The following is a 23,478-nucleotide window of genomic DNA, read 5'->3' as shown; positions in this document are numbered from 1 at the left end:
ATTTTATTCTTAATAAAATCCTGATATTTACTATTCTTATGTTTTCGACTTGGTTTGATTTTCTTTGTTGAGATATTCCTACAAATCTTCTTCTATGCCTCTATGCCTTATTAGAATGATTCACTAATAAAATTTATTATTACAGCAGTTCTGTTTTGTCTAGCTCAACTATTTCTACTGACTTATTCGGTGATTTTCTATTCATAAAATATTAAACAACTCAGCGATTCACATATATAGAGTACTCAAATGAGAAGGTGCTCATTTAAAAGTTAAGAAGTCAAAATTAAAATAAAATAATAAAAGAATTGGCTAGTGAAGTGGATTGATTGCTTCATAATCTCATATTCATAGCATAAATATGGCCGTATTAGTTGAAAAGGTAAGATTTTAACTTTCTTTTAGTCTAATATTTCAGTTTTAATATTTCTATTTTGGTATACAACTGTCATTTTTTTATATATATATATTTATTTTGGTATCCTCTCCCAGCCCAGCCCATGAGAGCACATAAGTGCAACGATGGATTTGATTCAATGTTTAGAAATTGGTTAATCTCTAACACGTATCAAGCTACTTAAATAAAAAGAACAGCTAGATAATAGAGGATATAGCCATTAGTCAATTTGCAATAACATTATACTGAAATTATTTAAATAGAAACCAGTAATACAATTAGTATCTCTAACGTGATGACAAGTGCACCAACTTATTAAACCGGGTGTATGAGCCAAAACAAACAAAGCCCGCACCTTTTTTAACCAATTGAAAAATATGGTTTCTCATAGACGTGAACTCCATTAGTAGTGCCAACAGCTATTCTAAGGAAGAATACGTACTATAAATAAGCTAGTAGACACACTCCCAGGTATCACACAGCTCCCTTCATTAGCTTAATATTGAGGTAGAAGCAAAGATGAAGTCCTACGGTGCCACCATCCTCGTTCTTCTCGTCCTCAGCCTCGCCGCCGCCGGGCACGGTGCGCTGCAATATGGCTTCTACAAAGGGAAGTGTGGCACCAAGGACGTGGAGGCCATCATCACCGGCGTAGTCCGGCAACGATTCTTCCGTGACACCAAAATCGTCGCCGCTCTCCTCCGCATGCAATTCCACGACTGCTTCGTTAGGGTAGTGTATGAATGTTACGTACATTTTATAATCTCATTAGCTATATATTAAAAAAAAAAGTTTGCTAATCCATTTAATACGATGAATAATTTATTTTTGAAGGGTTGTGATGCCTCCATACTTTTGGATGGTCCATCTACTGAGAAGACTGCACCACCAAACTTAAGCGTGTTTGGCTACGACCTAATCGACCAGATAAAAACAGCCGTTGAGTTGGCCTGCCCTGGAGTTGTCTCCTGTGCAGATATCATCATTGCTGCAACGAGAGATGCTGTTGCTTTGGTAGTAATTAATTAAGATAGCAAATATATAAATATTCTATTGGGTGCTCTTCCAATTAATAATGACAGGTTAATTTGTTTGTGAAACAAAGGCCGGGGGGTTGCGATATCAGGTGCAGCTGGGTAGGAGGGATGGATTGATCTCCCAAGCCGGAGATTCGCTTCGAAATCTTCCGGCGCCGTCGATAACCGTTCCTCAATCAATTCAAACCTTTCGAGCGAAAGGGCTCAGCACCTCTGACATGGTTCTTCTCTTAGGTATATAAAAGAAGAATTAGTGTTAAAAAGACATGATATTTATATGTATTAATGCAGTAACTAAGCACGTACGTGATTATTAATTGCAGGTGGTCATACTGTTGGAATCACTCGTTGCTCTCTCATCAAAGATCGCCTCTATAACTTCAGGGGAACTGGCAAGCCTGACCCAACCTTGAATCCAAACTTCTTGCAATTACTTAGAAGCTTTGCGTGCCCTAAGATTGGAGGTGATAATAACATGGTCTTCCTCGATGACCCATCAAGTTCTCTTAAGGTGGACAACAGCTTCTACAAGCAGCTCCTTCAGAACAAAGGCATCCTTCCAATTGATCAAGCCTTGGCTTTGGATCCAGCTACTAAGCCTATTGTTCAGCAACTGGCTGCCAATCCAACGCAGTTCCTGACCCAATTTAACCAGGCTTTGGTCAAGTTGGGTGCAGTCCAAGTCCTCACTGGGACTCAAGGACAGATCAGAAAGAATTGCCGACGCAGAAACTAATTAATTCATTTCGTGATTTGTTTTCCATTGTTTTGTTCGTTGATGTCTTGAGGTTGAAAATTTGTTGAGAGCTCAATAATGCTGAGTGTTTGACATGAAATAATTGTCACTATCGAATCTATCGAGAGGGATGAGGATTTTTTTTTTATTGTTTAATTGATATATGTATTCTTTTTTCTAGAATGAGAGATGATTGCAAGTTAATGTTAACACCTACGTTTCTTTAATTAAAGTTGATATCCTACGGAGATATTCAAATCAGAAAAGGAAAAGAAGTGATGTTAGAATGGGAGATCAGCCTACGACGAGCTCAAAATTACCATAAAATTTGGTCGGTCCAAGGAAGACAATATTCTGATTAATTTAAACTCGTCACAATAAAAAATTATAATGACTTGCCTCTAATTCAGATTTTTTTCCTTTTTATATAGAACTCGGAATTCAATTCTATTTATTGCAGTATACATGGATCGACTTAAGTTAGATGTTGTCCACGTCAAAACATTTTTGTCATATCAGAATTTTGGGTTCCTTATTAGTCTATAAGATCATAATTCTTAATAAAATCTTGAGATTGTTCATTTTATTCTTAATAAAATCCTGAGATTTACTATTCTCACGTTTTCAACTTAGGTCTTTCATTGATTTTCTTTGTTTAGATATTCCTATGAATCTTCTTCTATTCCTCTATGCCTAAGTTTTTGATCAAAATAAATTTGTATATAATATTATTTATTAGAATGATTCACTAATAAAATTTATTACTACAGGAGTTCTATTTTGCCTAGCTCAATTACTTTTCGTTGAACTATTCGGTGGTTCCTTATTTTCATAAAATGCTAAATAATTCAGTGATTTGTATAGAATACTCAGCACTTAATATAAAGTTATATAATATTCTATTCTTTGAATAAAGCGGTGAATTATTCAGCGTTTTATAAATAGTGAAACCATTAACAATTCAACGATTTTTATATTATATAAATCATTATACAGTTCAGTGATTTTATTATTGACTTATAATATGATAGCTAAACTTGCCTAAATAAACTAATTTTGGTAATAAATTTGGTGGGAAGATTAAAATAGTTAAAAAATTCTAAGGATGCTCATTTTGGTCAAAATATTTCTATGCCTCACTAATTCATGCACTAGTAATTAAGCAAACGTTAAAGAGTGAAAATAATCCGATAAGCAAGAAGATAAAACCCAAGATTATTAAACACTAATCTGCCCTTTGAGCTTAAGTTGAGACATATAACTGGTCAATTCCCTATCCTAAGCTTTTGCTTGGCCTAACTCTTTTGGTACATAAGATTAATTTATTGTCTCACAAATTCTGTTGATGTACTTCCACTTACCAATCCTAACGACTAACGTATTATATAGACGTTCAATGATGTGCTCTTCAAAGCACCAGCTAGATATAGATATTTGCAACCTCTTATTCAAATATGCAGCATCTCAATTATTTTCCATTTCTTTTCATTTTCTCCTGAAGTCAGCATAAAGATATGATCATCCACTTAAATTCCTGAACCTTTGTACTCAAATTCTTTGATTATAATTTATTATATGGTTATATATATATATCTGGATAACATGGTGGCAATTGCAACAACTTACAAAAACCATGGCCCACGGTCAGAAACAAGCATTGCCAACACCTAGATTTGGCCATTTATAGCTGTTTCCTTCTCTAAATTGTGTGACGCAAAATTAGACGTGACATCCATGATTATGCCAATAGTTATACTAAGAAGAAAATTTTGATCCCTATAAATAAGGATGGATACAAGCCATAGTCTCAGGCAAGCTTCTCTAGCTACAAGAAAGCAAAGCAAAACAACGCAAAGATGAGGTCCCCAGTGCTCGGCGCCGCCGCCCTCTTCGCCGTGGTCGTGCTCAGCCTCGCCACCGCCAGCCACGGCGCACTGCAATACGGCTTCTATAAAGGGAAATGCGGCACCAAGGACGTGGAGACCATCATCCAAGGGGTAGTCCGTCAACGATTCTTCAGTGACACTAAGATCGTCGCCGCGCTCCTCCGCATGCAATTCCACGACTGCTTCGTTAGGGTATGCATGAACGTTACGTACGTTATGATCTTATAAGCTATATATGAAACTTTGGGTTTTAAATGATATTGCACTGTTTGTAATTGATGAAATAATTATTTGCGTAAGGGATGTGATGCCTCGATACTGTTAGATGGCCCGTCTACTGAGAAGACCGCACTACCAAATTTTAGCGTGTTTGGCTACGACCTAATCGATCGAGCAAAGGCTGCAGTGGAGGCTGCTTGCCCTGGAGTTGTCTCCTGTGCAGATATCATCATTGCTGCAACGAGAGATGCTGTGGCACTGGTAATTAATTAAAGTGTGTGTGTGTGTGTATATATATATGAAAAGTTTCTTTAGTTTAGTTTGAACTAATGGTTAATTATGGTGGTTAAATATGTTTGTGAAACAAGGCTGGAGGATTGAAATATCAGGTGCAGCTTGGAAGGAGGGATGGGATGATCTCGCAAGCTTCGCTTGTGAATCTTCCGGCGCCGACGATAACCGTTCCTCAATCAATCCAAACGTTCCGAGCGAAAGGGCTCAGCACCTCTGACATGGTTCTTCTCTTAGGTATATAAAAGAAGAATTAGTGTTAAAGACATGATATATATATATATATATATATATGTATGTATGTATTAGTGCAGTAACTAAACACGTACGTGATTATTAATTGCAGGTGGTCATACTGTTGGAATCACTCGTTGCTCCGTCATCAAAGATCGCCTCTATAACTTCAGGGGAACTGGCAAGCCTGATCCAACCTTGAATCCAAACTTCTTGCAATTACTTAGAAGCTTTGCATGCCCTAAGATTGGAGGTGATAATAACATGGTCTTCCTCGATGACCCATCAAGTTCTCTTAAGGTGGACAACAGCTTCTACAAGCAGCTCCTTCAGAACAAAGGCGTTCTCCAAATTGATCAAGCCTTGGCTTTGGATCCAGCTACCAAGCCTATTGTTCAGCAACTGGCTGCCAATCCCACCCAGTTCCTGACCCAATTCAACCAGGCAATGGTCAAGTTGGGTGCAGTCCAAGTCCTCACTGGAACTCAAGGACAGATCAGAAAGAATTGCCGACGCACAAATTAATTAACTAATTAAGACTCAGATCTTCTGGGCCGGTTTCATTTACTAATTCATTCGTGATTTTGCTTTCCATTGTTTTGTTCAATGATGTCTTGAGGTGAGGTGAGCAGTCATTGAGATGTCAATAAACCCCAGTGTGGGTGAAATTTAATTAATAATTTTTGTGCGATTACTTTTTTTCATTCAATAAGAAGATTAAGGTTGCATCGCTTTTGCAAATATTACTTTCATAGCATCTAATCTTTCTAATTGCTATATATGAATCCGACATAAAAGATCCATATAAGATTTAGAGATATGTACATATAATTAAGTTAGTAGACATGCAAGGCTTGTATAGATATTAAGATATAAATTGACTTCAATATAGATCTAGTGTTATTTAAAAATTTGGAGTCGCGGGACTGATCAACAATGGTAAACATTTATTGAAGGAATAACTACTACATGAATGAAATTAAATCCATCCATTTAGAGATCCATGACCATGAACCATAGCTCTAGCTAGTTAATTTGTTCTCCGGCAGTCCCTTCGTATCTGGCCTTGTTGTCCGGTGAGGACTTGGACTGCACCCAGCTTGACCATGGCCTGGTTGAATAGGTTTGGGAATAGGTTGGTGTTAGCCAGGAGCTGCACTATCCATGCAGTAGACCAATCCATGGCAATGGCCTGATCGATTGGGAGGATGCCTTTGTTCTGGAGGAGCTGCTTGTAGTAGTTGTTGTCCACCGTGAGGACACTCGATGGGTCGTCGAGGAAGACGATGTTGTCCACCGGCGAAAACCGAGGGCACACCATGTTGCTGAGTATTTGCACGTACAACGGATTCAGGCTCGGGTCCGGCCGGCCGGAGCCGTTGAAGTTGTAAAGACGGTCGCGGATTACTGAACAATGAGTGACTCCAACGGTGTGACCTCCTACAATATTACAATAGAAATTATTATTTTTTTCCTTTATCATTTTTGTATAGCGGTCTGGGTTGGCTTAGCATAATCATAACAAAATATAGAAGAGTATTAGCAAAGAAATATTCAATTAAAACATACTAATTAGTTTATATTATACCTAGATTAACCATGGAGAAGAGGTTTTAGTTTCGTGGCGTAGGGTTTAGTTTTAGGGAATATAATTTAGATTTAGCTAATGTGGATTAGATCAGAATTTTTAAAAGTATTTTAGTAATTTTATCAATAGAGTTAAATTCAAAGTCATTACTTAAAATACTCAAAGACAGAATATTAATTTGAAAATATAAAAAAAAAATAGAGAGGGAAAGTATTAATCGGAAAAATAAAATCAATTTTTTGAGCTATTTGTAATCTTACTCTTCTTTTTTCTTTTCAATTATCTTGTGTTAGACGCAAAAATGGCACTTTCCATACAAATGAAGTCACAAAAATATCCACCCCACACCAACCGAATCGACTAAAATACTAATCTTCATACTTTTATATTAAAAAAATGATATTAATAACGTTAGGCTATTAGTACTCTAATACACTTGTGTACTCAAAAGAGACAACCAAGTAGTGCAGTAATTACCTAATAGAAGAACCATATCAAAGGGATTGAGGCCCCTCGCCTGGAAGGCTTGAATTGCTAGTGGAACTGGAATGTTTGGTGGTGGGAGATTATTATTAGCAAGCCCAGCAAATGACACCATCCCATCCTTTCTTCCCATCTGCACTTGATACGGCAATCCACCAGCCTTGCATGTTTCCAAATCAAACAAATTAAATTATAATTAATTACCGCATGCATATTAATTGCTTAATAATCACTTCAACTCAAACATTGCATGGAGAGCTAGCTTACCATCACCAAAGCATCTCTCACTGCAGCAATAATAATATCAGAACACGAAACAACACCAGGGCAAGTCGCCTCAAGAGCTTTCTTTATTTGATCGATTACATCGTAGCCAAATACACTCAAATTGGGAGGTGCAGTCTTCTCGCTAAATGGACCGTCTAGTAGTATCGACGCATCACATCCCTGCATAAATAATTGATAGCTGCGTGTTAAAAGATATGACATACATCGTTAGTCTGTTACCTCTTAGCTTAAAATTAAGATTAGTACGTTAACGAAGCAGTCGTGGAATTGCATGCGAAGGAGACCGGCGACGATCTTTCGGTCTGCGCTGAACCGGGATTGGACGATGGATCGGATGATGGATTCGACGTCTTGGTTGCCGCATTTGCCATTGTAGTAGCCGTAACCGAGCTGGGCATGGCATGAAATTCCAAAGCTTAGGAAGAGGACAGCAAGAAGAGTGGAACTAAGCGTTACTTGAGACTTCATGATCTTAATACTTTACCTAGGGAAATAAGTTTGTGTGAGAGATAATGGCGTTTGTCCAAGGTTATTAATACCTCAAGGGCGTAGACTTTTTCTTTGTTGTACAGCTGTTGGTATAAAGTTTAATCATGGAGTCATGTTGCAGCATGCAGCTTAAGCTCCTAATTAAGGGAAAGAATGAGGGTAGATGACTTAGAGAGTTGACTAATTAATGCCAGAGATATTGTTTTGAATTCATCAAGTTCATATCTTAGTTAGAAGATAGAGAGTTAACCGTTGGGAGGAGAATTTTCCAAGTGTTGCTTCGTATTGGCTTGTTGACTTGCTCTTAGTTGGAACTTAATCGGAAGATTACGACTTGCACGAGCTGCTCATTAGTGGCTCATTGTTGGGTTGACTCTAGATAACTGAGAAGAGAGCCATGGATCAAATTAAAGTTTAATAAACAACTATCTGATAACCTAAAGGAGAGCAGGATTACATCAGGCATGAAGTTTATGGCTAATACTATGGCATCGTTATATGCTCTTTGTTGAGATTTAAATTATCTTGAGTCTTTAACGCATATAAATTTGATAAAGTCGTATCGAAATGGTATCAGAGTAACCATCGTTGTACAAAAGAATTGCTTCTAGAGATATTTACAAGTATATATACATATACATTTATAATCTATTCTAGCATGTGAGTTTTCTATGCTAATCTGGTCCTAATCATGCATGAATAATACAAGCAGTGGATAGCGGAGTAGCGGCGGGACAAATTGCATGTTAATTAGTAAGAAGAAACAATCGGTCAACGACTCATTAATAAACTAAACTCCATCTGGATTAGAACAATTTGAACTTAAAAGAAAAATAAAATAAACTAAAAGTAACGGAAATAAGTAGACTTTTGAGTCGTGTTAACGTAGTTCACAATTTTCTATTCCAGTGTTCCCTATAAAATAACAGTCTACCTAAAGAAGCGCCGAGGAAGAAGATCCATATTCCAACAATTCGGTACTTTTAAGGCTCGAAAAGAAATAATAAAAGTGAGCAAGTGAAAGAAAGGGCCGGTCATAGCATTGCCCATAGCTTTTCTTCAGTCAACTGGATGATCAAACAGTCTGGTTATGCAAGAAACTAGTTATATCCCATCCCAGAGGATTATGTTTCACTTTTTGGTACCATTGTTGTTTTCTTTTTGTAGTTTTACTGTTAACTATAAGAATGACAAGAAAAAGAAAAGACAAAGATGAACGTGCCACGATACTGTTATTTTAGAATGATTCAAAACCTAGCAAATTTGAGATTATAACACCTCCTGCTTATTCAGTTTCCACTTTTCTCATCGACCCTGTCTGGCAATTTCTCATTCAGTATCTCAAATCCTGGATCACATGATCCATATGCAAAGCAACTGGGACAGTTTATTTCTCAAATTTCTCCTCATCTTAACTTCACTCCCTGTATCTTATTCTCGAGAGAAGCAACAATATATGTCTGTGTTTGAACCAAGTGCAGTGTTTCACAGAGAACGTGCAGCAAAGCCAGACTAGAGCCAAGAACATTTAGCTTTAGATGCTTCCTCTCCTCGCTGCTCAAGGAACGTGTCAAATATTTTTCTCGGTAGGAAGCTCGGATCTCACATGACAAATCTGAACAGTTCAACACATAGCAAACATAAACTAATAGCACATGACCCCCCAACAACACCTCTCGCAGTAGGTGTTACTGTTATCAGAGTGATCGCACGATCTAATCCACTTTAATAACAACGACAACATGTCCAATCGCTCCAGCCAGCACTACAGAGAACTCAAAATTGCACCTAGCAGTTAAATACATTTCCAATAAATAGAAATTTGAGGGTAGATTTGAGCGGAAAATTCCAATCGCTAGCTCTTTCTTAATACTAAATAAATCACGTCCCAACAATGACAGCTTATCAGAAGCAGCTGCAAGTTACAATGCAAATGAGTTACTCAGAGATAAAATTTGCCAAAACTTGGATATTTTCATCTGATAAGTTGAGACATCTATGGAAAAGATGGTTCATGGCCGAGAGAGAACTATGGATAACTATAACAAGATTGTCACAAAGCTATTCAACCACAGCCAGAAGGTCTCCAGCTCGACAGAAGCAGTGCTTCTCATCTGTCCCCAGATCTACCTGCAGGCACAAAAAAATGGATAACAACAACACAGTATTAGCTTAACCCCTTACCAGAATAGAATATTAAGCATACATAAAGTATTTGACAATGACGCAAACTATATCTCTAGGTTTTTAACTTTAAATAATGCATAGTATTTTGAAGTTATTTTACTAGCTACCGTTTTTTTTTTTTCACTCACCAAGGGTTATTTACAAGTTTGCATACATAATAGCTCTAAAAATTGGTTTCCAAGCATCACTACCCTGGGCAAAATATAATAGTGAAAAATCCCATAATGGAGGAATTTCATTCCTGTAAAAGACTCCTTGAGTTGGAGAAGATGAAAATGAGAAATTATAGGACTGAAATAGAAGACACATATTGATTACTTGGGAAATGATGAACTAATAGACCGCCATGGGAAACTGCCAAAATTAATTTCCAAAAACTGTGTCTTCCACCCAAATTTTGGCTGCGATAGTGCAGACAGCATTTATACTTCATAATTTACACAGCCAAAGATCTACTAATAACGTCAAGAATTCAGCTAGCAGTTTGTAGTAACACCAGTGATCTGATTTCAAGGTGGAGATAAAGCAAATGAGGTGCAAAAGCACCCAAAGTGTAATATATCTCTTACTGATCCTATGTGTGCATGCTAACAAGCTGCAAAATAGAGGTCCAGCCAACATGGACAACATCTTGTAATTCATATATGCAGGTGCACTGACATGATCTAATTTAGCTAAGTATGAAATTATGCCTTTCCCCCTTATCATTTACCTCATATGCATTGATGTCTGAGAATAAAACCTGTGCCAAAAGAGCATTAACCACAAGATCAGAATTGAGGGGAAAGTAAGAAATTAACTTGAAAGGGTAAAAGAAAAAGGAAACATAGAGAACAGATATCTGCAACAGACATACAAGATCATGAACAGAATATGCTGAAATTAACTTGAAACTCGAAAAGGAAAAAGAATGTAGAAATTGCAACAGAAGTAAAAGATCATGAATTGAAGTTGCCTTCAGATCAACAGGAAAACACAAAAGTCATACAAAGCTGCCATCCTAACATTATTTTTTATAAGCAATCATTTTGCTCAAAATATTTTTTTTATTACTTAGGCAATAATTAACAAGCAATGGACAAGTCCCGACACGATGGTGCATTGAGGCAGATGAGTGAAGTCACTAGAAAAGATCAAATGATAAATAACTATTAGTTGTCCCAAGTAAGATATAGCATCTGTGGGTTATAAACTATATGAAAAAGCAATCTAGATGTTACACGTATATTCAGCAAGGCTGCAAGACCACAGATTAAAGAGTGATTTATTGAGGTAGAAATTATCTGCAGAGTTTAGTAAAAAAATATTCATCCCATTGATTTGAGAGAGAACATTATACCTATAGTTATGATATATGCAGAATTCATATAAGCAAACTAAGATAGTTTGAATAGATAGTCTTAGTTATTGATGTCTCCTGAATGTACTGCTAAATATATATTATATATATATCACAAATCATTATAAGAAACTATAATATTTGGCTATTATGCAAGAGACGGCATCTACTTCTCCACTTCTCACAACTGAAATCTGTTGAATTTTCCTTCTTGAAAGGATCCTAGTGGATTGTTACACTATCATCGAACTCATCAATCTACACACTAGGGGTGACAACAGAATCCAAGATTTCATCAAAATTCATCCTTGATTAGTGCGCAAAACCTTGTCACACTAAACTCCTAATTGTTGCTCAACTCTTGCAAGTACTTCTGCAAGAGAATCAGCAAATAGCTTACCACATCACACTAGACACAGAAAAACTGATACTAACAAGAATAGACCCTCATTCATTATGCAAAATCAGCTGCCCCTTATAAAACAGGTATATACCAAGGTCACGCATATTTCGCTTCTGCAAGAAAGATTTGCTAGTGAACTCCCATTATACATGAATATTGCCAAAATCCTAGACTTATGGTTTTATGTATAAATCACAACAACATAAATAACCACTATTTACTGCCACCCGCAAGTGTTGACTCGTCAGCTTAGCAGAAGAGTCAATCTTTTGTTATGTCTCGATCTTCATCCACCTTACAAGGAAGGCCTCAAGGTTACCAAATCTTTCATGACTTCGTCGGTAACTTTCATTATGTCATGTCTCGAACTTCATCCACCATATTGCGAAGCTATACAGGATACTGAAGAAATTTCAAAATGTGAGCACAAACATACAAATTATTCTTTGAAAACATATCAGCATGATCACTTCCAACTGGTAATTGTAGCACCTATATCCTCAGGTCTTGGTAAAACACCCTCCCGAAGTAATTCTTAATCCCTAAGCAACACAATATAGGTCATACCATATCCCCAAGATGATACACTTAAAAATCCGAAATCATACAGTAGTACTACACTATCTACTGTGGAACATGAATTCAGTACTAAACACAGCCAAAAAAGGTCGCCACAGATTCAATTCTCACTAGCAGTTAATTTATGGAAGTTGAACTAGTAACTAGGAAGTTCTAAATTTTTCATCTTCACCGGTCTAGAAGTATGAACCCAGTAATTCTCCATACAGAATGCACTTGAAGAAACAAGACCAGCACTAGTACAACTTGGTCGGGAAAAAAGAGACCATCTTTATCTGGAAAATTATCCTAATATAGTAATATATCCAACAAAGCACAAGGAAAAGAAGAAAAAAAAAATACATATTGATTCACCTTCTTTCCAGCTTCCACTTGACCAACATCAGCACCTACCGACAATATCTGAAATAACAAAATGGAACTGAGTCACAATTTCTTGCAAGCCGAAGAAATCGTATCGTAATTCATAAATGCTTATCCTGCCCCTTCTTACCTCACCCATCAGATACCGTTCAAACTTCACAGCCGATTTTGGCAACAACACTCCACCAGCAGATTTCTACGGAAAAGGGAAGCTTTTGCGTTAGAAGAGAAACAAAACAATAGACAATAGAGAAGGATACGATGCAAAATTCAATTTCAATTGGAATGCATGGTCAGTTCGGCAAAATCTTGCCCTTTTCACCAACTCTGCACCATAAGGACGCAACAAAAGATCAATAAAGGAGCCTACTGAATCAAGAACAGAAACGAACAAGCAATACGACGACTATCAAAACCTACAATATGACATTCTAGACACAGAGAGCGATAGAGACCTCTGGGAGCTGCTCCAGTCGAATAAGAACCCTATCGGCCTGCGGGGCGACCTGAAACCCAATTCAAGAACCAGAGGATTAGAAAGAGATCGAATCGAACGCCCTATAGATCAAGAAGAGGGTTTAAGCCAGTGGGATGGGGAAAATAAGATAGGGGGAACAAGAACCTTGGAAGGCTCCCATTTCTTTGCGGCCACGCGAAGGCTGCTCCGGCGCGAGGAGAGGAGAGGCGGAGGAGCGAGGGGCTTCGCGGCTCGGAGGAAGGAGTTGGTGGCCGGGAGAAGGGAATAAGCCATGGGACAAGAGAAAGAGATAGAGGAGTTTGCCGACGGAGCTACGCGCAGTGCTACGAGCTATCTATCGGGAGCGGATAAGTCTGCGTATTGAGGTTTTATTAAGGATGTTCCAGAACAAGGGCGGGGTTTCGACTTTCTAGAGGCTTCGGAAAGGTTCTTACTTCCATGGATCCGGATCCGAATCCAGACCCGATAAACCATTTTGGGTCTCAACCTAATCCGAGCCCAATAATCAATCTCGGGCGGCGCGATTCGGCCCAAAAGTTGGAACTATTACTTAGCCCAATTTACAAGTTAGTCCTGGATATTTAAATTCTTTATTTTTAGCACCCACATGAATTAAAGAAACAAAAAAAAATTACACATGGACCCCTGACTATTATCATTTTTCACATTGATCCTCTTTAACTACATAAAACCTTAGAATGAATTTTCCATTAGTTATTTCATTAAATTAAAAAAAAAAAATCAGACGAACGCAAAGCGATCAGTTTTAAAGTATCAAGTTATCAACTATTGATCGGAAGAGTTTATCTTCGTACTATTTGCCACATGTGCATTACGAAACTTTTGAGTATGCTATGGGTTGGAAGATCTTTCAGCTTAGCCCCACAATCCAGTGTATCTGTAATTAATAGTTTAATGGCAGCTTAGGTAAGCTAATACATCAGGTGAAATTCCCTGGATATTAAGCCTTTTGACTGTTCTTTGACTAATCACGTATTTCTTTAGAGAAAAAGAATTAATTAAGCTAATTTACGTATTTGAATGTTACTAACGTCACAACGTGGACTCAAAGCGAACAACTTGCAGAAGACGGCAATTGACGATAAGCTAGCTTAGAAAATTTTGACGAAGAACGACTGCATGATTGAGTGGTTTGGTATTATGACAGGCCTTAATCAAGGCGTACTAAGTCGTGACTTTTGATGCCCTGCAATGCAGAATGGACAACACGGAGCATCTCGTGGTCAAATTAAGCAGATTAATAGATCAAGATGATCTCGGGGGAGAAAGGAAAAAAGAATCAAAATTTTCTGAACATAATGTCAAAGTTGAAAACAATCAGCCATGGATGGGATCCGACATGAGTCCAAGTACGTCTCTTTGTTGGATTCTTCCTAGGTAGATTTTGCTCCATGAAAGATCTTGGTGCGGATTAAGTATTTTGACTATTGAAGTCTTTTTTTTTTTAAAAAAATTTAAAAATATCTTTTTTATCCACATGAGGACAACTTGTTTTGGCACATGGTCGAATTCCTATCTCTTGGGAGATCTTTGCTTGTGTAATATAATCTTTCAGGTTTGGTAAGTGTAATCTAATGAGACAGTAATTGCATATAGTTAATGTTATTTTGAGTAGCAGTGACTGTAGAATTGGTTAACTTTATACAGGGCTTCCTTCCTTGGATGCCAGTAGCAAGCTGGTTGAGTTATCAGCATCCATCTGACACTATGGCAATATGTATGCCAAGAGGACCACTCACCAATGTGCCATGCACTTAATACTAAGCCAAATTTGTAAGGTGAAGCAGTACTTTTATGCCTTTCTCTTGTCTATGGCTCAGTAATGACACTTTTTATCAGCTTCCTCTCTTCTCTGGTATAGTGCGGTGGGCATGCAGGAAATTCCTGCAGTCCAGGGATGCAGATGACCCTCTCCCAAATGTTGCACCTTGACCAGTGGTACTTACTACTGTGATTCATATGGCACCAACTGCAGTAACTGAAACATCTTTGTTTTTAATCCTTTTTTGGTGTTTTTGAGAGTAAGTAGAAGAAGAAAACAACCTTGGAAAGAAAAAAAATTATATTAAAAAAAAATGGTTACTATTTTCCTTTGATCAATAATTGATCTTCACATCAACCCCATATCTCAAGCCACAGAGCAGTGAGTACATTCAGAACTAAATGTTTAGGTGCAGGAGACTGGCACTACTGCAACGAGGAGAAGAGCCATTAAATGATAGCATTCAAAGCTAAGATGTGGAGGTGGAGGTGGAGGTGTTGCATTCAATTCTTTCTACCTTCCATCCTCTCCCAATTTAAACCTCTTTTTTACCTTGCTACTTATGACTATTACTTGTTACTATTTACCACATGAACCCCCAAAAAATTCCATATTATGGAAAGAAAGAAAGAAAAAGAAAAGAAAAGGAAAGCAACGAGAGGGGGTGAAGGACTAATGCTCGTCTCCTGAAACGCCCGGGGCCAGAATGCAATGAATCTCTCGGGAACCAGCAAACGGTCAGAACACCGGTCTCCCACTTGATACGTGCGAAGCGATCTGGGCCGTCGGATCGCCATCAGAGGGAACGGTGACCACAACAGCGGACGCCGTTGGGGCATTTTGGTGAATTTACACGGGCTGTGTGATTTCCACTCTCGTGGGTTTTATTCAAGAGAAGCTTCTGCGGCGGCACCTGGTGGGTGAATTGACGAATCCGCCCCTGGGAATGGTGGGAGTTTACTATTATATCCCCACTAGCCACCTGTAGAGGGTGTAGTAACCGCCCTCCTCGCCTTCCCTTTGCTGCTGCTGGTTTCCCTCCAAGTCCCACCACCATGAGTCCGGTGCTCCGCCGCCGTCGAAGCGGTAACTCCCCCGCCCGCTCCACCGCCCGGAGAACCTTAGGGAGTTGAACGACGACGATGCCGACGAGGCGAGACGGTCCACGTAGTCCTTCAGCCACCCCCTCCCCGCTCCCCCAGCTGCCTCAGCCACATCCTCCCCCGGCTCCGGCGGCGCGTCGCCGACGGTGACCGTAGCGGGAGCCCTAACCTCCGCTGGCTTCTTCTCCTTGTGGTTTCGCGGGACGACCGCTTCCAATTCCTCCTCCACGAAGTAATCGAAGGAGCCGAGTGAGTAAGTCCGGAGATGCGGCGGCGGCGGCGGCGGCGGAGGATGAGGAGGAGGGGGAGGAGGGGGAAGAGGAGGGAGGGTGTTGCCGGCGGTGGGGGTGGCGGTGGCGGAGTTGTCTTCGGGAGAGGTTCTCCGGCGGCTGACGCTGCCGATTTCGATGCGGAAGCTGCCGGATCTGGGGGTCTCGAGGATGGAGGGATGGGGGAGGGCGATGGATGCACGGCAGAGGGGGCAAGAAGGGGTGGATCGGAGCCACGTGTCGATACATTGGGCGTGGAAGGCGTGGCGGCACGCCGGGAGGAGGCGGAGCTCGGCGTCGGGCTGGAAGGGGGAGAGGCACACGGCGCAGTCCAGCGAGGATTTTGGCAGGCCTGCGAGGGAGGAGGCGAGAGTGAATAAAGGAAGCGATTCGATCAGAGCAGATTTCTCCTTCTCGGAGAGCTCCAACGCCGCCGCAGCGGCGGAGGCGATGGCTGCGCGTTCGCCCGACGACGATGACGAGGACGAAGATCGGTGGTGGACGGCGCGTGAGGAGGGAGAGGATGGGCGGGAGAGGAAGCGCAGGAGGAGGTGGATGGAGGCAGAGGCGACGAAGACAAAGGCGAGTATGGCCGCGATTATAAGAATGCTAGGGGACAAGGATATCGAACCACCCCCGCCGCTTCCGACTCCAGCGGTATCCCCGTCAGTTTGCGGCGAATCTAAGGTTCCGATAAGCGGCGGCGGCGGAGGCGGCGGCAGAGGAGGAGGAGGAGACATCTAGAGTATTGGAGAGATTGAAATTTGGATAGAGAGAGGGAAAGAATTGTTTTCCGTGTAGTTCGCTCTCTCTCCAACGCTAGTTTCGCTGGTTGTCTTGTATTGCATTACTCTCTCTTGTCTTCTCTCTCTCTCTTTATATATATATATATATATATATATATATATATATATATATATAATTTATTTTTTCTTTAGAGGGGTTTCTTGTAAATTGAAGGGCTAATATTATCTTCTACTTTGGTCCAAAGTTTACGAGAAGAATATGCGGAACGTGGATTATGATATCTACATATAATAAGTATACGATATGCGTACAAATTGAGCTACTTCTGACAGTCTAATTCTAGAGTTTTTTTTTTAACCGCACAGTTCGAGTAAAGTTGAAGAGCATTTGAAATTTTCAAATGCATCCCGGTAATTAGGGAAAAAAACACTTATATATGATAATTAATTTGGTAATTATAATTTGTATGGCTACATATATTTAGAGAGAATTCCCCTTAATTACTAATCCCAATGCACACGGCTGGGGCTTAATTAAAAAGAAGAGGACTGAGTTATATTTGGAAAGGGGAAATGATTAGCTTTCCAATTATAACTAACGATCAATTTGTACCTCAATTATATAACTAGTCATCCAGTCAATAGTTTGACTATGACGAGAAGGAATGAGACCAAATCCTTTTTAACTCTTCTAATAAGTACGAGCTACTATATTATAAGCTAGATTAAAAAAAAAATTATTCATTTTTAATATATGAAATTAGATAATCGGGACGAGGTTTTCATTCCTTTGATAAATTCTTTGGAACAGGCTATAAAACTCGAGACGAGGTTTTACGTAACACCCGTGAAACTCACAAGAATAATAATTAATGCAGGCTATACATAATACACGTGAATTTCACGTGAGTGAAATTTAATGAACGGTGATCACTGTTGGAACTCATGAATGTGATTAGTTTTTAGCTGTACTTCTTGTCTGAAGAGGTAAGGGTGCAGTACGTTGCAGCACAAACTGCATTACTTTGGTAGCTTTATGATAGAGAAGAATCATATATATATATATATATATATATATATATATATATATATATATATATATATATATCACTGCACCCTAATTAACTAATTACTTGTATACAAAATGAGCCCTACTCTTGGAGGTCATTTTCCTGCCACTGGAGCAAGTTGTGGGGGGGGGGGGGGGCACTTTTAGTGCAGGATTATTGAGCTGCTTGTCTCAATAATGTGAAGCACTCGCTTTGTATTCTTGCATAGGATGAACAATCTCTCTTTTGTCTCTTAACTGACAAAATGTTCATATTAATCTTGAGCACAATCTCATTGGCAGGGTTAATAAGAATTCTTTAGAAGAAAAACACTATCTTTCACTACTAAGATTTAGTACATAAAATATGAAGCATCCGAAGCCTTTGCTTGTCTTTCACACATGTAATCAATTTGGTTGCCAAATGAAACCCATCATTAACATAAGTTTGTTGGATTTTATTTGGTTGGTTTGGAAAATATTTCATGCCTTGCTTTAGCAACTTGCACTTCATCTTTGCTTGGTTGATGCTCACACTCTACTTTACTCATTTTAAGCCTAAGCCTAACATTAGAGTAAAGAAGGCTACATGAGTTGAGTACAAGAATTCGCATGCTTACTTCAAACAATGGTAACGTTTGATTTGATATATTAAGTGTATATATATTTTATAGAGGATATATATTTTATTAGCTTAAACTGTATATAATTTATATACATAATACATATTATAATTTACTATTATAAATCAAAAAATTAAATACAACTTAACTACGAAAAAACAACATATAATATATAGGATGTACAGAATATAAGAAAATGATTTTTTTTTATGTGGATTAGTTTGCCGAATGGTTAAATTATTTTTTTCTTTTTTTTTTGAGAGAAAACGAGGTTTGAGCCTTAATTAGAATTGTATAAATATTAATTTTAAAGAAATATATGAGTAAAATAAGGATATTTTTAGAAGAGTACGCATACAAAAAAAATAGAATTACAAAAACACCCTATATTTTGACTATATTATAAATAAAATTCTATGTTTGTTATTTACAAATAGACCCCCTATTTGTAAATATAAATGCAGGGTGATTTTTGTAATTTTCTTCAAAAAAAAGAAAGATAAATGTTAAGATAAATCCCAGCTTTGAGTAAAATAGGAAGAGGAGAGTAGTTTGGATTTTGGATTCAGTTGATAAGGGACCGTTAGTGTTGTTTACTGAACACATGAACTCTAATTGACTTGGGGATTAATTTAATCAGGCACTTAAGACGAAGCAGTTGTGATTTATTAATCCCCTAATTCCCATTACATCATCCCTAAACTTTTGACCTAATTGGGGCAAGTGAGTCCCTCAGTTGGTCCCCTACCTGACTTCTCTGTGGGATTTGGGTACGTGGCAAACGGGGAGTTGGTGTGTGATTGGAAATTTGATACACCAAACCTTTGGAAATTACAAGAGAGAGAGAGAGAGAGAGAGAGAGAGAGAGAGAGAGAGAGAGAGAGAGAGAGAGAGAGAACCTAATCCGAAATCTTAGCCCCTAACGTCACTTTTCCCATGCAGTCACGTGGGGTTACAAAATAGTCCCTAACTTTTTTAAAATTTATGTTTAAGTTTTTTATTTTTTATATTTTGGTGGTTGGAAATGAGCCATTGGCCCATTGCTTACTATATCTATCCAGAGACAATTATACGAGCACTAGGCGTCCAAAAAGCATTTAAGTACGTCTTTCTACACCGCATTGTTCGCGTGATGTTTATATTTCCACTACTTGTGTACGTCTCCTTGTGATTCCTTTTTATTTTTTAATTTACTTTTGAAGAATTATAAATATTTTTATCTAAAATGAATACATAGAACTAAGAATAAGAGACATTGTATCTTTTTATATATAAGTCTTTTGAGATTTACAAATATCAACTTTACAAAGTCGTTCACATAAAAACTAGATTTTAGAAGGTCATATACGCAAAAGACCATTAAAATTTTTGGTTTTATGGACCTAAGGCCGATGTTGGGCTTTCCTTCGACTCGATGTATAAATAGGCTGGGCTGCAATGAAGCCCATGTGTTAGTTTTCGGGTCTTGGGCCCGCAAAATATTTAACTAACCCGATAAGGCGAGTTGGGTCGAGGACCTCACGCGGCCACACCTAGTCGTCCGCCGGGGAGAGGTGACCACACCGTTCTCCTTCTCGATCGCCGTCTACTTCTTCGATTTCCCTGCCGAATCCAAGATCGTGAACGAGGAGGGGGTATCACCTAAACCTTCGCGTCTTCCTCCTCCCTCTTCTTTCATGACGCTCTCGGCTTAGATTTTGGCTTGCTTCGATGTCGTCAGGATTCTCTAGGATTTTGCTGCTGGCGATTTGAGGATTCGAAACGCGAATCTTGTTTTCCGTGCTTTATCTCGGTTTGTTTTGTTGAATTCGAGCGGGTACACGACTAATCGGGTTCAATTTGTGGGAGATAACTAAACCCTAAACCTAATTGTTATCTCGCTGCATTTTTATCTTATCGAGTTCTTCTTACAGCCTTTTGAAAGATTTTTATTATCAGATGCATGCCCCAAGTGTCTCACACTGTATATCGGAAAGTCTGGAGATTGTTAGACTTCTATGTCGACTTGATTTGAGAAGTTGTGTTTTTTTTAGATAATGTGAGCCGATAGGTGAGCGAATCACTTCATCTTTGCATCTCTGTTGAAGAATTTGAATTCTATTGGTTTCAGGTTTAACAGGGCTTTCAATTTTGGATATATTGGACGATCTTGGTATTGGTTTATAATGCTTATAAAAAATTTCCTTGGAGTCTTTTATAAAACGGAATCTAAATATGCATCGTTGTTGAATTGTCATGGATCCTTAGAATCTTAGATGACATTTTCAATTTGTGCAAGAAAGGTTCTTTTGTTCTTCCTTGTACATCTATATGAACAGGATGGTGGTTCTTTTGTTTGATGTGCCTATGGTTCTTTCCCTTGTGCAGGACAGTCAATATTTAATTATTGGAAGTCTGGAAGGAATAAGTTCAATGGCTACTTCCTCTCCCGTTTCTAGTAACAAGATTGGTGACTCTCTTGGGAGTCCCGCTGTTGTAAATGGCAATGCGACACCTCAGCGCACTACTGCATTTGATACACCAAAGCCAAACCTTCGTGGCCTGAACAAGCCTAAATGCATCAAGTGTGGGAATGTTGCTCGTTCAAGGTACATATACTTGCTCCTTATGTAGTGAATCTGGAACATTTGTTCAACTAATTAGGTAGTGATCTGCATAAACATAGCACGTGGGCCAGTACAAACTGTCGTCTTACCTGTCGTGTGGCTGTGTTTGTGTGGTGCAGTGTTAATTCTACAACATCTTAGCAAAATTATTCATATATGTATGGATTCACTTAGAATGTGCTGTTTAGGTTTTCTTGTTTGTTCTCGTCTTGAAATTGGTCAGCTTCATCTCATTTGGTCATGTGACATATCATTGTTTTGTTAGGTGTCCATTCCAATGTTGCAAGAGTTGCTGCTTCAAAGCTCAGAATCCATGTCATATTCATGGTATGTAATTCAGAAAAGCAGAAGCATATTTGCTGTGGAGAACTCATCAAAGTGAATTTGGTTTATGCTGATATCTTATGTTATACTAGCCATGTTAAATTGTGCTTGCATTAGTTAATCATGATTAAATACCTAGATTATCGTTAATCAACTTTGTGCTAGCCTATTTTACTCACTTTGCATGTAAAGCGTGTCGTTTGCATGAAGTAATCCTACTTTTGATTTTATAATCATCTTCTAGCAAATGTGGCGTATCTTAATACTTGTATTATGGATGAGTCTTTCAGTTCTGAAACAAAATGGTACATTACCTGACAAGCCAGCACTTTCTAGTTCGCCATCATTGGAACAACCATCAACTGAGACACCTTCGCCCGGGTAATTTTTGAACTTGGAAGCTATAGCATATTTCAGTGTCATGCTTTCCTTTTAACACAATTTATAAAATTTCTGGCAGCTCTTCTTGGAGGCTGAATTCGCTTAGGCAACTTTCCAACAATTTCTTGAATTCTCTTCGAGTGAGGAAACCACTCAGCAGAAAGGTTGTCAGCTTTTGCAGCTTTGCTAGCTTATTATAAATTTTATTTCTTGCTCTTAGTTAATCACTATCAGTGTCAATGTTTTAGGATATTGCAAATACAAATAAGTGGAGGTTTATGAAATTGAGGCAGCACATTCAAGAAAACATTGAAGCTGAAAATGAAGCATTTGAGAGGTATATGCAGAATGTGTGCTTTCTAGAGGAAGCATTCAAGGTGCCGCCGAAAGCAGATGATCATGCTGCAGCTGCAGCTGCTTATTCAGAAGACAGGATCCAGATGTTGACAGCTGAGATGAAAGTAAGGTTAAAAGCTAATTCTGTGAAGGAAGAGAGATTTAGAGAGAGGATTGGGAACATGTTGGATCAAAAGCTGAACAAGTTGAGAGAACGAGAGCACGCTAATGATGAGGACACATCCTCCTGTCATGATGTGGATTTCCAGAGGGAGCTGAAATCGCTGAAAGAAGTAAAACAACGAGTTGAGAGAACTGCAGCAATAAGTGATCTGCTTAATAAGTTGAATAGAGCTCGAAGTGAGGATGATCTGAGATCTTGCTTGGATATAAGGTGTCAGTTGTTTAACCAGTCAGGAAGAAATGCGGTCGATGCATTAAATAATTTGAATGCTGGGGAACCGTCCGCGGGTAAACAAGGCTTAGAGACTTTGAAGCGCATCACTTGTTATCTTCCTATGGTGCCTGCCTCTTTTGATGTTGATCAGGACATGTTATCGAGCATTGATATGGAGTTTTCCTCTCTGAGCCAGATAGCAGAACTGTGACAAAAATAACTGTACTATCCCATTAAACCAGTACTTATTGACAGTTGACCACATTTTTCTCCTGTTCATTAGCTGATCAACCCCAAGTCTTTTGCTCTCTTGCAGAGTTCGTTGGCTATGCACTTTCTAGCTTCTACGCGTTATTAATTGCAACTTCTCTTTTTTAGGAGTTGATAGCATTTGGTCTTATTTTCCATCATGCTTCATAACAGCATTCCTCAGTAAACTGTTGTATTTTCGTCACCGGAGAATCTCCTATAGAGAGGAGAATGTCTCCCCCTCAGCTGTAATATTCTTGTAAAGTGACAATTGATTTTATTCTATATCAAGTTTATTTTACTGAAAATGTACTCTCATATTATCAGGCTGAAATATTGACAGATGCGAAGGCCAGGGAATGGTAACTAATTAATTTGTATTCTTTTATATTATTATAGCCAATATGTTTTTTTTATTTCAAAAAAGATTCTTATGAGCTACAGTACTAACTATTACAATGGCAACCTGCTTTGCATTGCAGGTTGTGGATGTTGGTAGTACGAAATGAGCTTTTTAATGCGGTTCAAAAATTTAGGGCAGGTGAACTCGGGAAATAAAATTGGCTAGGCAAAAATTGCTTAAGCAATTTCGTCAAGCAACTTCAGCATAAAGCCC

At 38.7% G+C, this 23,478-nt stretch overlaps 6 protein-coding genes across 10 annotated transcripts; 3 read left to right on the top strand and 3 right to left on the bottom strand.

The window, feature by feature from the left end:
- The first annotated feature begins 916 nt into the window (after positions 1-916).
- LOC140794392 (peroxidase 57-like) lies at positions 917-2,170 on the top strand. The gene is made up of 4 exons (XM_073146404.1): positions 917-1,129; positions 1,232-1,411; positions 1,503-1,668; positions 1,758-2,170. The coding sequence occupies exons 1-4, from the start codon at positions 917-919 to the stop codon at positions 2,168-2,170; spliced, it is 972 nt and encodes a 323-aa protein (XP_073002505.1).
- Positions 2,171-4,026: 1,856 nt separating this feature from the next.
- On the top strand, positions 4,027-5,325 carry LOC140794391 (peroxidase 57-like). Its single transcript, XM_073146403.1, has 4 exons — positions 4,027-4,248; positions 4,357-4,536; positions 4,644-4,803; positions 4,913-5,325. The coding sequence occupies exons 1-4, from the start codon at positions 4,027-4,029 to the stop codon at positions 5,323-5,325; spliced, it is 975 nt and encodes a 324-aa protein (XP_073002504.1).
- A 402-nt stretch (positions 5,326-5,727) lies between these two features.
- On the bottom strand, positions 5,728-7,664 carry LOC140794141 (peroxidase 57-like). The gene is made up of 4 exons (XM_073146024.1): positions 7,406-7,664; positions 7,139-7,318; positions 6,866-7,031; positions 5,728-6,240 (listed from the first exon to the last, which is right to left on the bottom strand). Exons 1-4 carry the CDS (start codon positions 7,625-7,627, stop codon positions 5,831-5,833), a joined length of 978 nt encoding a protein of 325 aa, XP_073002125.1. The 5' UTR covers positions 7,628-7,664; the 3' UTR covers positions 5,728-5,830.
- Positions 7,665-9,481: 1,817 nt separating this feature from the next.
- Positions 9,482-13,376, bottom strand: LOC140793650 (10 kDa chaperonin 1, chloroplastic-like). 2 transcript variants are annotated; one of them, XM_073145269.1, is made up of 6 exons: positions 13,142-13,372; positions 12,975-13,025; positions 12,650-12,715; positions 12,511-12,558; positions 10,548-10,577; positions 9,482-9,778 (listed from the first exon to the last, which is right to left on the bottom strand). In XM_073145269.1, exons 1-6 carry the CDS (start codon positions 13,268-13,270, stop codon positions 9,710-9,712), a joined length of 393 nt encoding a protein of 130 aa, XP_073001370.1. In that variant the 5' UTR covers positions 13,271-13,372; the 3' UTR covers positions 9,482-9,709. The 2 variants fall into 2 exon arrangements, with proteins under 2 accessions (XP_073001370.1, XP_073001371.1); XM_073145270.1 differs by lacking the exon at positions 10,548-10,577 and having other exon boundaries at positions 13,142-13,376.
- A 1,686-nt stretch (positions 13,377-15,062) lies between these two features.
- LOC140793267 (E3 ubiquitin-protein ligase ATL4-like) lies at positions 15,063-17,009 on the bottom strand. Its single transcript, XM_073144640.1, has one exon. It carries the CDS (start codon positions 16,890-16,892, stop codon positions 15,744-15,746), a length of 1,149 nt encoding a protein of 382 aa, XP_073000741.1. The 5' UTR covers positions 16,893-17,009; the 3' UTR covers positions 15,063-15,743.
- Positions 17,010-20,078: 3,069 nt separating this feature from the next.
- LOC140794342 (uncharacterized) lies at positions 20,079-23,170 on the top strand. 4 transcript variants are annotated; one of them, XM_073146356.1, is made up of 7 exons: positions 20,096-20,203; positions 20,290-20,385; positions 20,937-21,157; positions 21,441-21,502; positions 21,790-21,880; positions 21,960-22,044; positions 22,129-23,170. In XM_073146356.1, the coding sequence occupies exons 3-7, from the start codon at positions 20,982-20,984 to the stop codon at positions 22,822-22,824; spliced, it is 1,110 nt and encodes a 369-aa protein (XP_073002457.1). In that variant the 5' UTR covers positions 20,096-20,203; positions 20,290-20,385; positions 20,937-20,981; the 3' UTR covers positions 22,825-23,170. The 4 variants fall into 4 exon arrangements, with proteins under 4 accessions (XP_073002455.1, XP_073002457.1, XP_073002456.1 ...); XM_073146355.1 differs by having other exon boundaries at positions 20,290-20,619; XM_073146354.1 differs by lacking the exon at positions 20,290-20,385 and having other exon boundaries at positions 20,079-20,203.
- The last annotated feature ends 308 nt before the right edge of the window (positions 23,171-23,478 follow it).

Source organism: Typha latifolia, chromosome 8 (assembly GCF_019914945.1).
Source record: "Typha latifolia isolate L0001 chromosome 8, TyphaL0001v2, whole genome shotgun sequence".
Lineage (NCBI taxonomy): Eukaryota > Viridiplantae > Streptophyta > Magnoliopsida > Poales > Typhaceae > Typha > Typha latifolia.
Note: the sequence above shows the minus strand (reverse complement) of the source record. Positions and strands in the feature narration are given on the sequence as shown.